This window comes from Spermophilus citellus (assembly GCF_964194105.1).
Source record: "Spermophilus citellus genome assembly, chromosome: 10".
Lineage (NCBI taxonomy): Eukaryota > Metazoa > Chordata > Mammalia > Rodentia > Sciuridae > Spermophilus > Spermophilus citellus.
Genome location: NC_138197.1, coordinates 25,624,861 through 25,637,726, shown reverse-complemented (window position 1 = coordinate 25,637,726; position 12,866 = coordinate 25,624,861). Strand labels below are relative to the sequence as shown.

Sequence of the window (12,866 nt, the reverse complement as noted above, 5' to 3'; positions counted from 1 at the left end):
TTTATAATAAGATTAAGGCGATGATAACATTACAATTCTCAAAGCACTAACACAATTTTGCATGGCTGTTGTAGAGTAAATGAATTAAAGTCATTCTTTTTAATCAACATTCAGATTACTGCCAGCTACCATATGTCTTAAAGAGCATTAGGTAGAGCAATAGCAAAAACATAACTATATCTTAATAGTCCCAGAGCATAAATTCCAAAGGAGCAAAGACAGTCTTCACAATTACTTTTTACTAAATGCCTGTGAAGCCAACAAGTAAGATATATTCAAAGGAACAAGGTCCCTTTTATTCTAAAAAAACAACCTGGTCTCAGGAATGAAAACACACCACCTCTAACATAAGGACTTCAAACACAAGAGCAAGTCATCCCTACAGAGGCTCTGATGAAACTGAAATGCACAGGGCAAGAAGACTCTGTACTTTCCTAATTCAAAAACTTCCCTATTAATTCCAAGTTTCCAGCCAGACAGTTAACCAATAACAAGGAAATCATATATTTATACTGACTTTCACCTCCTGTCTATTAACAAATTCCTATATCAAAAATTTTTACCTTTTTAAACACCTAGGTCCATGCTTCACATTCTCCCAATTTCAACTCCTTTCCAAAGTTGGCCTCACCTCTCCACTCAAACAGAATTACACGTAAAGGGTGAACTCGATAAACTGGCTGAACAGAGCCAAGTTTGGGATCCAAGGGCCGTAAAAATAAAGAAGTAGGTGGGGCTTTACCTGCAGTTCACACCAGGCGACTTCCACAGTGGTTTCAGTGTCCAGACCTTTGTAGACTGTCTTAAAGGAGCCTCTGCCGATTTCGATGTCAAACTTGAGAAAGCGGCCGTCATTGGACATTCCCACGGCCTTGGTCTCCAGCTCTTCGATATCATCCTGTAGCTGTCTCTGTTCTTCCTGCAGCTCCTTGGCGCTGCTACCACCGCTACCACTTCCACTTCTCGCCGGTGGTGGCTCCTCTTTGCTCCCCACGAGGTTGGGTTGGGAAACTGGGCGGTCTTTGCTGGTACTGCTTGGGGCAGTCGAGGTGACAGGGCCCGCGACAGCTTGTTCTCCAGGGGCAGCAGTGACTGGGGGCTGCTGGGCCACCTGGGAAACGGCGGTAGCAGTCAAGGTCTCCTCCCGGTGGGGCTCTGATGGAGCAATCTGTGGAACAACCGCGGGGACACCGGGCTGGGGAATCAAGAAAGGGAGGCCAGGCAGCTCCAACGCAGTAGCATTAGAGTCGCAGATGACGCTCCGTCGGAAGAAGCGGTGCTCCGTGGTGGTAGTGGTGGCGGCCGCCCCGCGGCTGTCCTTGTCCATAGTGTGGCGGCGGCGCCGGTACTCCTCGGTCCTACCAGTTCCAGCATCGGTCGCCGCGGCCCCCAGTTTCTCGCCCACAGAGGAATCAGAGCTGGAGCCATTCTTGGGGGCTGGCGCCGGCGGCGAGAGAAACAGAGAGCTCGGAGTGCTGCTCTGCTTCTCTGCGGCGCCGCCAGACATGGTTGGTCCGCTGGGTGAGGCGAGTCGGCTGGATAGGAGAATGAAAAGAGGAAGAAGGGCCCACCCGCAGGAGCCGCGAAGGTCTGCAGGGCACCGCTCCTACAGCGGGTTCGGAGCGACCCGGACCGGACGACTCCCCACTCAACACTGACAAGGAGCCCCGAAGGCGACACGGGACTCTGGGCCCAGCTGCGGCGGCTGCTGCTGGCACCGAAGCTGCTGCGGCTCACGAGGCGGGCTCGTCGGCGGGAGATTCAGGAGCAGAGCCACGGGGGTTAGCGCCGCACGGTCCGCATCCATCCTGCGGCGCGCGGCGGCCGGCAGGGCTGTGGCAGCAGAGGCGCCGCAGTCATGAGGGGCAGGGCGAGGGGAGCAGGCACCCAGGCGAGGCGAGGTGAGGTGAAGTGAGGCAAGGCGGATGCTGCGGATGCGACGACCGCTCACGTCCCGCCGCTCGCCGAGCAGGGCGGGCTAGGCCCTGAGGGCGGCGGCACAGCGCAGAAGGGACGAGTTCCGACGCCCGGGCGGTGGCAGCCCCAGGGCACAGGGGTGGGAGGGGCCGAGCAGGGCGAGGGAGGGCCGCGGCCCGGGCTCCGGTCACTCGGCAGCCGCCTCCTGCCGCACGCGCCCCCAGCGAGGGGACCAGTCTCACAGAGAGCCCATCGCCCAGATGCCGAGAGCCGAAGCTTCGAAGCCTCGGCGCCTGAGGAGCGGGCCCCCCCTTCCCCGAGGCCTCCCCGCCCGCCCCGGGCCTGGCAAACCCTCGTCCCCTCCCGGGCCGGTGCCGGGGGCTGACGGAGGGAGGGAACGGTGGGGAGGGGAGGGCCGCTCACCGCGGGCCCGAGCTCCGCTGCTTCTCTGGGCCAAGAGTAGAGGAGACCGAGAAGACTGGGAGAAGGGGATAGGAAGAGAAAAGAACAGTCACCCCCACCAGGCGCCTCTGTCACCGAAGATGGGGGTACGAGCGGCCGAAGAAGAACAGCAGCGTCCGCCCGGGAAACTCTCCGCGCTAAATGGCGCCGGAGTCTGAAGCCTCCACACAACCCGCTCGGACCCCGCCCCCCGCCGCCCGGGGCGGCCCCACCCCCACCGTGCCCAGGGCTCTCGCGCAGGCGTTCCAGTCCTGAGGCGCCCTGGGACGTGTAGTTGCATGCGGGAGACGCCAGAGAGACTGAGGCAAAAGGCGCCTACGACTTCCGTAATACCCTGCGGCTGCTTTAGCCTGATGGCTCCTGGGAGTTGTAGTTTTCTTTGGAAACCGCCTCTTCTGGAAGCCTGACGGGAGAGTCATCGTGGGTCGTCACAACCCTATCCTAAAGTCAGCGTTTGCTAGGAAAAGCATTATTTAGGAACAAATTGTTAAAAGAAGGGAAGAAGAATAAAGAAGAGGAATGGAGAACAAGGGGAGAGGCTCCCATCATTCTCTGCTATAGAGAGCTTTTAGGCTTTCCATGCAATGAAAAATTATCTGTTGTTCATCTTTAATGGAAAGAGACTCAGTAGTGTTGAGTGACCAGGGGTGGAGGGGTGGAGGGGAAGGGCAAAGGAGGATAACTAGAGCCTGAGCTAGTGGAGAAGAGGGGTCAACGACCCATAGAAAACTTTCCGAAGGTTACACATGAGATTAATATTAAGTAAATTAATTAGGGAAGAAGACAGGAAGAATTATCTTCCATCCTCTCTCCTCCACAGCAATTAAGGCCGCATTCTCAGCTCCAATCCCCAAACGGAAATTCAGATGGGCTCTCTTATGATCCAGGATCATAGTGAACTCTGCTTTCCTGAAAAAGAATCAACGGGACCGGTGCCGGGGCGGGGAGATGGGTTCGAAGAAGATAAAAGTCCCTGTGTCCTCGTGTCTGGTCTACAAACTTGAAAGGGCTGAGTTGACTTCTGCCTCTGTAGTTGGTTGAAACTTATTTTTCAGCTTTCTTTTACTTAGGGACTTGGTATATCTATCTATCCACCCCCTCTCGAGCTGCACGAATGTACTTATGTAATTTATGCCAAGGCAATGGACTCAGGAAATCTGGATCTCATACGGTTCACAGTAAATGGAATGCTTTTCCTCAAAGCATCCTTGCACTCCTTGGACCCCTTTGCTCCTTGCAACTACCCAAGGTTGTGCAGGTGCTGAGCACCAGGGGGCACCAGACAGAGTAGAAAACCAGACTTGTGAGTCAGATGGCAGTTGAAGTTTTAGCCCAGCCGGTAAGAGCGGGAAGCGCTTAAACGTACGCAACCGCATCAGAGCGTGGATGCGCTGCAGCTTCTCGTCAGCGCCCGCTATGGAGCGAGCTCAGAAACGCACAGGTAGCCGAGGACCACGCTGAGAAAGTAGTTTCGAAGCAGCTAGATTGAAAATTCGTTAGCACAATTTATCTAGATGATCTCCACTCGGAGGATTGTTGCTGTACAATTCATATTATTCAGCAAAGTATATTAAAAATGTTCTGCTATTTTTTTCTTTTTGGTTTTCCAAAAGCTACACTTTCAGGTTTACAAAAAAAGTTTGTTTTAAAACAATGGTTGTTGGTAGCTTTCATGAATATGCTGGTTATGGACATTTTACAATGCAAATTCAGTAGACAACCAGAGTACAAAAATATGTGAGTTACCATTTTAGAAACTAAATCTTTCATTTGATATGCTAATGGTAAGTCTTTTATGTAGTTAATGGTTATCCCCAATCATAACCTAATATAAGCAAGGGAAGAAATGACTGTCAAGTACACTTGTTGTACTTCTTGAAGCTGCTTTTTAGAACTTGCTCAATTGTTGCTTTAATGGGAAAAAGTCAGCTTATAATATAAGGCAACTAATTATAAACTGGTGAGTTAAAAGGAGATCAGTTAATCACAATGTTCACTTTTTGCCTCCATTAAAAAAAATAGGATGTTTCTGTGTAAGTGGTTATTAAAAGATTTTATTGCCTATTCCTGTTTACTGAGCCCTGAAACTTTGGTCACAATGCATTAAACACAAGTCCCTTAACAATCACCATGCCCCATCAACATGACTTTTCAACCAGGAACACCTAAATTTATCATAAATAATTGAATTAACTGTTGACTTAAAACCACATTTGCCCACATGACAGCTTTTCCTACTTGTGTAATGTTAGCTTTACTATGAAAAAGATACAATTTTGAGTATAATCATATTGTGTACATTGGTTAGATTTAAAGGTTATACTGTGTATTGTGATTTTTTACTTTAAACACTTATTTGTTCAGTTTTCTTTTTAATGCTTACCAGCCTCCAAGTAATATGATACTTTTCTGTTATTCATTACTATAATCCCTAATAGTATTTTTCCTTTCTGTTATTTCAATTACCATGTAAAGAAACTTCTCTATCATCCATATAAAGCATCATGTGAAAGAGTAGAGGTAGCAGAAACAACCCAAAGGATATAGTGAATGCACTAGATAGATGATATAGTGAATGCAGAGGCTTGATATTATGACTTTTGGATGCATAAAAACACAAGTATTTTATTCTCTCTCATCATGGTCTTTATTCGCTCAAGTTTTTGTTCATTTTGATGTTTTTATTTTCCATGCATTCACATTTGATTTTTATGTGGTCCCTGCCACTGGTAACTAGCTAGCAACAAAAGTCAGTAACAGCTTTGATTTAAGACGTCTAAAATACCCTGAACAAGCCAAGTATGGTGGCACATGCCTGTAATCCCAAGAGCCTGAGAAGCTGAGGCAGGAGACTCACAAGTTCAAAGTCAGCTTCAGAAATTTAGCTAGGCCCTAAGCAACTTAGTGAGACCCTGTGTCAAAATAAAAACAAGAAAGGGCAGGGGATGTGGCTTAGTGGTTAAGCGACACTGGCACCAATAAATAAATAAATAAATAAATCCAGAAATGAATTTTTACTATATTGAGATGATGAGATAGGGAACAGAAACAGAACCATGTGACTGTATGAGAATATCATATATTAGAAAAATAGCATTTCAAGTCTATAAAGCAAGATAATAAATAATTATTCACTTGAAAAACAAATTTGATCTGTATCAACCTCACACCATTTATAAATTAATTTCCAAATGGATTAAAGAGCTGAACATTTTTAAAAAGCTAAAAAAAATTTTATTTATTTTTTTTAAAGAGAGAGAGAGAGAGGAGAGAGAATTTTTAATATTTATTTTTTAGTTCTCGGCGGACACAACATCTTTGTTGGTATGTGGTGCTGAGGATCGAACCCGGGCCGCACACATGCCAGGCGAGCGTGCTACCGCTTGAGCCACATTAAATATAGACTATGGGATAGGATAGAGCTTCAAAGCATAGGGTCATAAAGAAAAATATTTGAGCTGGGTGTGGCAGCCACCTACCTACAATCCCAGCTACTTCAGAGCTGACATAGGAGGAGTGCAAATTCAAGGCCAGCCTGAGCAACTCAGTGAGACTCTGTCTCAAAGTACAAAAAAAAAAAAAAAATGGGGATGAAGTTCAGTAGTAGAACATCAATTTCTAGTACCAAAACAAACCAATACGAAACTAAGAAAAATATGATGATATCAAAATTGAGAACTCTGTTCAATAAAACACAAGTGGCAAGCTGGTACAAGCTGGCAGAAAAATTTTGGAGTCCATATTCTGAAAAACCAATATCCAAAATATAAAAATAACACCATAAATCACTAAGAAAAAATCATATAGAAAAAAAAGAGGCATGAAAAAAACAATTGAGAAGTGAGGAAATGCAAATGACAGAGATAAGCATGAAAAATGTTGAAATTCAGTAAATAGGGAGGTATAGATTAAAATAATTTTTTCTCTTAAAATTAGCAAAAATTTAATAACTTATCATAGTAAGTGTTGGCAAGGATTGGGAAAACTCATCCTTTAATGATAGCATAATTAATAAAAGCTTTTTTGAGGACAATTTGTTAGTGATTATTAAGATATACAATATGCATAGTTTGATTCCCCCTTTTTGGTAAGTACCTTGGAGAAATACTTGCACATGTGCACTAAGAAGCATCTATACGTTTATTCACTTTGAGACAATTTGAAAAGTACAGAATAAAATATGAAAAAAGAAAATCATCAGCAAACTTCATAGCTAGAGATACTAGCCTTTAATATTTTAGTGTATTTCTTCCCATAAGAGATTTTTAAAAATTATAATTAAGTTGTAAACACTTCCAATGTCATTACTGTTTTTTAGAAAGATCATTTTAGTGACTGCATATATAATATTCCATTGTATGGCATCACCAAGTGTAAGTTTATTACATCACCTGAAAAGAACACTGTGGAAAATTTTTTGAGATAGGGTCTTGTTATATAATTCAAGCTGACCTTCCTGCTCAGCCAGACACACACACACACACACACACACACACACACACACACACATAAATTTTTTAAGACAGGGTCTCACTAAATTGCTGAGGTTGACTTTGAACTTGCAATCCTCCTGCCTTGGCCTCCAGAGTTGAGGCATGAGTCACAGAACCTGGCTGGGAAAAATATTTTTATATGGGAATCCATAACACTTCCCAGCTTTTAACACACTTTTGCAGGAAAATATTTATCAGAATGATCTAGGAAGCATATATATTACAAAATATACCCACTGGGGTGTTTTACCACTACTCCCCAGCCAAGAAAGAATTCCCCCAGTGAGAGATTTCATTCAAGCAGAACTGCACTACAAGAAATGTTTTTTTTTTTTTTTAAGGCGGGTAGAGGTATTAGTATGCTATAGATGGCTTAGGAATTTTGGATTTCAAAAAGGAATAAAAATACCAGGAGAAATGAATACACTGGGAAATATAAAAGGCATTTTTTAAGTTATGTTAAAAGGTAAATTACAGCCAGGTGCGGTGTTGCATACCTGTAATCCAGAGGCTCAGGAGGCTGAGGCAGGAGGATTGTGAGTTCAAAGCCAGCCTCAGCAGTGGTGAGACACTGAGCAATTCAGTGAGACCCTGTCTCTAAATAAAATACAAAATAGGGCTGGGGATGTGGCTCAATGATTGAGTGCCCCTGAGTTTAATCCTCAGTATCCAATCCCCCTCAAAAAAGGTAAATTATATTTCAAGAAAGCATGATAATGAGTAATATTCATATATAATATCTGTAGAAGTAAATATATAACACAGCCCAAAGGGCAAGCAGAGGAAATGGAAGATTACTGCTCTTAGAGTCTTATTCTATATGAGGAATGGCATAATATTACACAATGGTAAACTCAAGTTAAAGATGCAGTTGTAAATACTGCAGTAACCACTTAGATCATAAACATAAAGAGGCATGGTTAATAAGCAATAGTAGAAAAACAATTAAATCATTAAAAAATAAACAACAACACTCAATTCAAAAGAAGGCATGGCTAGGAGTATAGTTACAATGGTATAGTGCTTGCCTAACATGCACAGGACCCTGGGTTTGAATTCCAGCACTGCAAAAAACACATGCGCGCGCGCACACACACACACACACACACACACAGAGGAGAGAGAGAGGAAAAAAAAAAACCAAGAGAATACATGGAACAACTAGAAAACAAGACCAGCAGGAGGATTTCAACTCAATCATACTGACAATGACATTAAAATTAAATGTTTTAGCCAAACAGAGTGGTGCATGCCTGTAATTCCAGCGACTCAGGAGACAGAGGCAGGAGGATCACAAGTTCAAGGCCAGCCTTAGCAACTTTAGCACTAAGACCCTGTCTCAGAATAAAAAGGGCTGGGGAAGCAGCTTTGTGGGTAAGCACCCTGGGGTTCAATCCCTAATATAATAATAGTAATAGTAATAATAATTTTTTTACTGATGAATGGATAAAGAAAATGTGTATGTACACAAAATTGAGTTTTACTCAGCATAAAGAACAATGAAATTATGTCATTTTGCAGGAAAATGGATGGAACTGGGGAATATTATATTAAGTGAAATAAGACAGAAGGAAATAGAAGATACTGGGGAATGAAACTGTCCACATTATGTTAATGTGCATGTACAAATATGTCACAATGAATCTCACTATTATGTATAATTATAATGCACCAATAAAAAATTAAAAATAAAATAAATAGTTCAAGAGAGGCTGAGGCAGAAGGATCAAAATTCAAGGCCATCCTCAGCAACCTAGTGAGGTCCTATATAAAAATAAAAAATAAGGTCTGGTAATGTAGCTCAGTGGTAAAGCACCCCTGAGTTAAATACTTAGTACTGGGGGAAAAAAAAGTAACACCCTCCTACTTGCTGCCTATTTAAAATAAGTAAATGAATGAAAACACTAAACAAAAGAAAACAAGAACTGGGCATGGTGGCACACACCTGTAATCCCATCAATTTGGGCGCTTGAAGCAGGAGGATTTTGAGTTCAAAGCCAGCCTCAGCAGTGGCAAGGTGCTGAGCAATTCAGTGAGAATTTGTCTCTAAATAAAATACAAAATAGGGCTGCAGATGTGGCTCAGTGATTGAGTGTTGAGAGCCACAGTTTAGTCGGAATGACGCTTGGCATTTTGCTAGAGGAAATGGTTGAAAGGTGACCCTGCTCTGGGATTAGGGCAGCTCAGGGATTAGGGCGGATCCTGTTGGGGGGGGGAATAGGGCGGATCCTGCTGGGATTAGGGCAGATCCTGCTGCCTCCAGTGCCCACTACTTTGGAGTTCCCAGTTGAGTTCTCTTGGGGGTTGGGAGAGAATTGGCATGTGGAGCCCTGTGGAGGGAGTGTGTTCCCGGGAAGTGTGTGTAGAGTGCCGGTGAGAGTTTGGCAGTAAAGAGTTGCTGTTTGAACCTACAAGGCTTTGTGGTGGCTCGGTTATTTTGTGCCCAGCCAGACTGCAGCAATTGAGTGCCCCTGAGTTCAATCCCTGGTACCCGCCCCCCAAAAAAAGAAAAGAAAACAAGAATGGCAATATTAATAAAAATTAAAATTTTTTTAAAAACTCCAAGAGCCTCATGCATACTAGGGAAGCACTCAACCACTGAGCTACATCCCAGCTCTTTTTATTTTTTATTTTGAGATAGGGTCTCACTAAGTTGCCCAGAGTAGCCTTAAACTTGCCAACCTCCTTCCCCAGCCTCTGGAGTCACTGGGATTACTAGTTTACATTTTTAATTTTATAATGATGATTTTACCAAATATACTTTGCTTATTAAACTCCACAGTCAAGTTCACTCTGTAAGAGTACTTAGCCAACTCAATAACAATAGCAATATTATCATCTTCCAAATGTCTGTAGGTGTTTGGACTAATGGAAGGTAGGGTGAACTTGCTCTCAAGAGAGGATGGGGTATAGCTCAGTGGTAGAATGCTGGGCTTAGCATGCTTGAAGGACTGTGTTCTATCCCCAGCACCACAGAAATAAGTAAATCAATCAATTAATCAGTAAATAAATAAAAAGAGAAAGAGCTCCAAGTTATATGATAGTGGGTAGTACTCCTCAGTAGATAAAAGTCTACATTCTTTTAATATGATAATAGTTCTCATAGAGTAGTTGCTTATTTCCCAATTTAATCACATAACTCACACAATTTACAAAAAAAAATAGGAGAAGAATATAAACAAAAAGAAAACTGGACCACCAAGGTCAGCAGTAGATAAGAGCTTGGTTAGTGGTGGATGAAACCTGCACAGACCAGGATTCTTCACTGAATTGAATTAATAATAAGGTGGTATTCAGTTTTTACTGTGGCAAGGTACATCAACCTGCTTCCTTTGGAACTTACTTCCTTTAAGATTTATTTTATGCTTTCTCCAGGGAAATCTTCAAATTATTTCTTTGCCCCTCTCTTGTTTTCCCTCACTCACCCTTCCTAAGATACTTCTATATTCCCATTATGTGCATATGTCGCTTGGGTCTCCAGTGGAGAAGAAGTGCATGTCAAATTTCACATTTTGTGTTCTATGTAATTTTAATCCTTCAATAATTGTGTCAAACAATAATAATAGTCATGATGATAATAGGGAACAAGGTTGTGGATGTAGTGGTTTGAGAATATTAAAGATAGAAATGTGGGGGTGGGGTGGGGTGGGGGTGTGGCTTAGTGGTAGAGCATTGGCCTAGCATGCTAGAGGCCCTGGGTTTCATCCCTAGCACAGGAAAAAAAAAAAAAAAAAAAAGAGTGAGGGAAAGGAATGTGAGGGGGGTGTCCCTAGATAAAGACAAGATAATATTTTTTCACAGCAGAGTACATGTTGGAAGTAGCTTCTCAAATTAGAGCTTTCAACTGCCAGGCTGAGTTTAGCTCTTTATCTCTGCATCTTTACCACTCTTATCACTGAGCTTTGACAGAGGTATTAAGTTATGACAGAATAGGATTGGGGACTCTTATCATTTGTGTCTGTCTATAACAAGCCAAGACAGGTTGAAGTGTTGGATTAGCTACCAAAAAGATTCAGGACATAAGTGCTAAGTCTTGATTAGAAAAACAAAATCTGTCAGACTTTGCTCACAGGTAGTCATTAGGAGGCTCAAAAGGCTGAACACTGGCCCAAAGAGAAATTCAATGCCCCTGTAAAGAGCTACCTAGTTCTTATCTGACTGCAAAAAGTTTTTTTGTTTTGTTTTGTTTTTGTTTTTGTTTGTTTTTTGTGGTGCTAGAAAACAAACCGAGGGCCTCACATATGCTAGGCAATTGCACTACCACTGAGCTACATCCCTAGCACTGTTCAATTTTTTAAAATAGAGAAAAAAGAGCTAAGGGTGTAGCTCAGTGGTAGAGTGCTTGCCTAGAATGCAAAAGGCCCTGGGTTCCATCCCCAGCACCACAGAAAGAAATACTTAAAATGGGAGGAAAATCTTATTTCTTCAGTTACCTTTGATACATGGCATTACCTAAGGACAGATAACATTAACTGAGATGTTTTCAAATGTATAGATCCTCTCAAGAAATATCTTCCAGTCACAAGTTACATGAATGAACATCATATGATGGCTTGCTGAAAAACTAATAGGAGGTTATTATTGACATTCCCACATGTTTCTACAATTAGATGGAAGGAAGCCTGCTGAGAATAAGGTCTATACTTCATATTTAATTTTATCTTCTACAATATCTATGAGAAGATGCTGAACACAGTAGACATTGTTTAAGTGACTGACATAAACCTTAAATTTTAACTTTATGTATTGAAGTCCATCCCTACACTCATACACACTCATACATAACAAACTAGGGTGTTTTGATTGTTTGTTTTCAGAGTACAATATTTATGTAATGAATTCATAGAAGAGAGTCATTGAAAATAATATGTGTGTTGCCGGTCATGATAGTACATGCCTATAATGCCAGTGACTCCAGAGGCTAATGCAGGAGGATTGCAAGTTGGAAACCAGCCTCAGTAATTTAGTGAGGCTCTAAAGCAACTTATCGAGACCCTGTCTCAAAATAGAAAATAAAAAAGGGTGGGATGTGGCTTAGTGGTAAAGCATCCCTGGGCTCAATCCTCAGCACCAAAAACAAAATGAAATAAAATTATCCCTTTAAAAGCTAGGAAGACCATGTTTTCTCACTTTTTGCTTTATTGTATTCTTTTAATTTATTTACTTTTTTTGCAGTGCTAGGGATCAAACCCAGGACCTCATGCATGTCATACATGCACCCTACTACTGAACCAAATCCCTATTTTTTTTATTTCAACAGTAATGCATATTCTTTTTTTAATACAGAAAATAAAGATAAGCCAAAAATATAAAAATAAAAACACCCCACAGGGGCTGGGGTTGTGGTTCAGTAATAGAGTGCTTGCCCAGCATGTGTGGGGCCCTAGGTTTGATTCTCGGCACTGCATATATATATATATATATATATAAATAATCAATAATATATATATATAGTATATACTATATATAAAGAATTGAAAAAAATAAAGAAAGGATGAAAGGGGGTTCAACTCCCATAATATTTTTTAAAACCCATAATTCTACCACAAAGAGATCACCACATTAACTTTTTCTGGGGATGCAGGGAATCACACATGCTACAGAAGTACTTGACCACTGAGCTATATTGCCAGCCCCAACATTAACATTTTATATAATTCCTTCCAGTATTTTTTCTATGCTTTATGCATGTGCATATTTTCTTCTCTTTTTAACCAGTCCATTGACATTTTATAATTTTTTTACCTAACTGCATAATATTTTAATAACACTTTATTACTAATATCATTTTAAATGACAGCATTGTCTTCCATTATATGGCTGACCCAAAATTTATTTAAACACCACCCCATTTGGGGATTTTAAAATTGTTGCTCATATTTCATTATTATAAACAGGATGCACTGAAGATCTATCTTTACCCCAGGTCTGTAAGTGGAAATTCTGTTGGTGTGGAATTGAATTGGGGTTAAAAATGTGAGTTAACTATATTTA

The 12,866-nt window shown here is 41.9% G+C and overlaps 1 protein-coding gene across 16 annotated transcripts in view; it reads right to left on the bottom strand.

Annotated features, from left to right (window-relative positions):
* WNK1 (WNK lysine deficient protein kinase 1) overlaps positions 1-2,601 on the bottom strand; it is a 142,598-nt gene extending 139,997 nt beyond the window's left edge. For 5 of the 16 annotated variants that reach the window (XM_081311637.1, XM_081311646.1, XM_081311647.1 and 2 more), the window contains exon 1: positions 743-2,596. In XM_081311637.1, coding sequence (XP_081167763.1) covers positions 743-1,507 — 765 coding nt within the window. In that variant the 5' untranslated portion in view covers positions 1,508-2,596. Of the gene's footprint in view, positions 1-742 lie in introns of all 16 variants that reach the window. The other 11 variants (XM_081311645.1, XM_081311652.1, XM_081311639.1 and 8 more) reach the window with 5 other exon arrangements.
* Between the last annotated feature and the right edge of the window lie 10,265 nt (positions 2,602-12,866).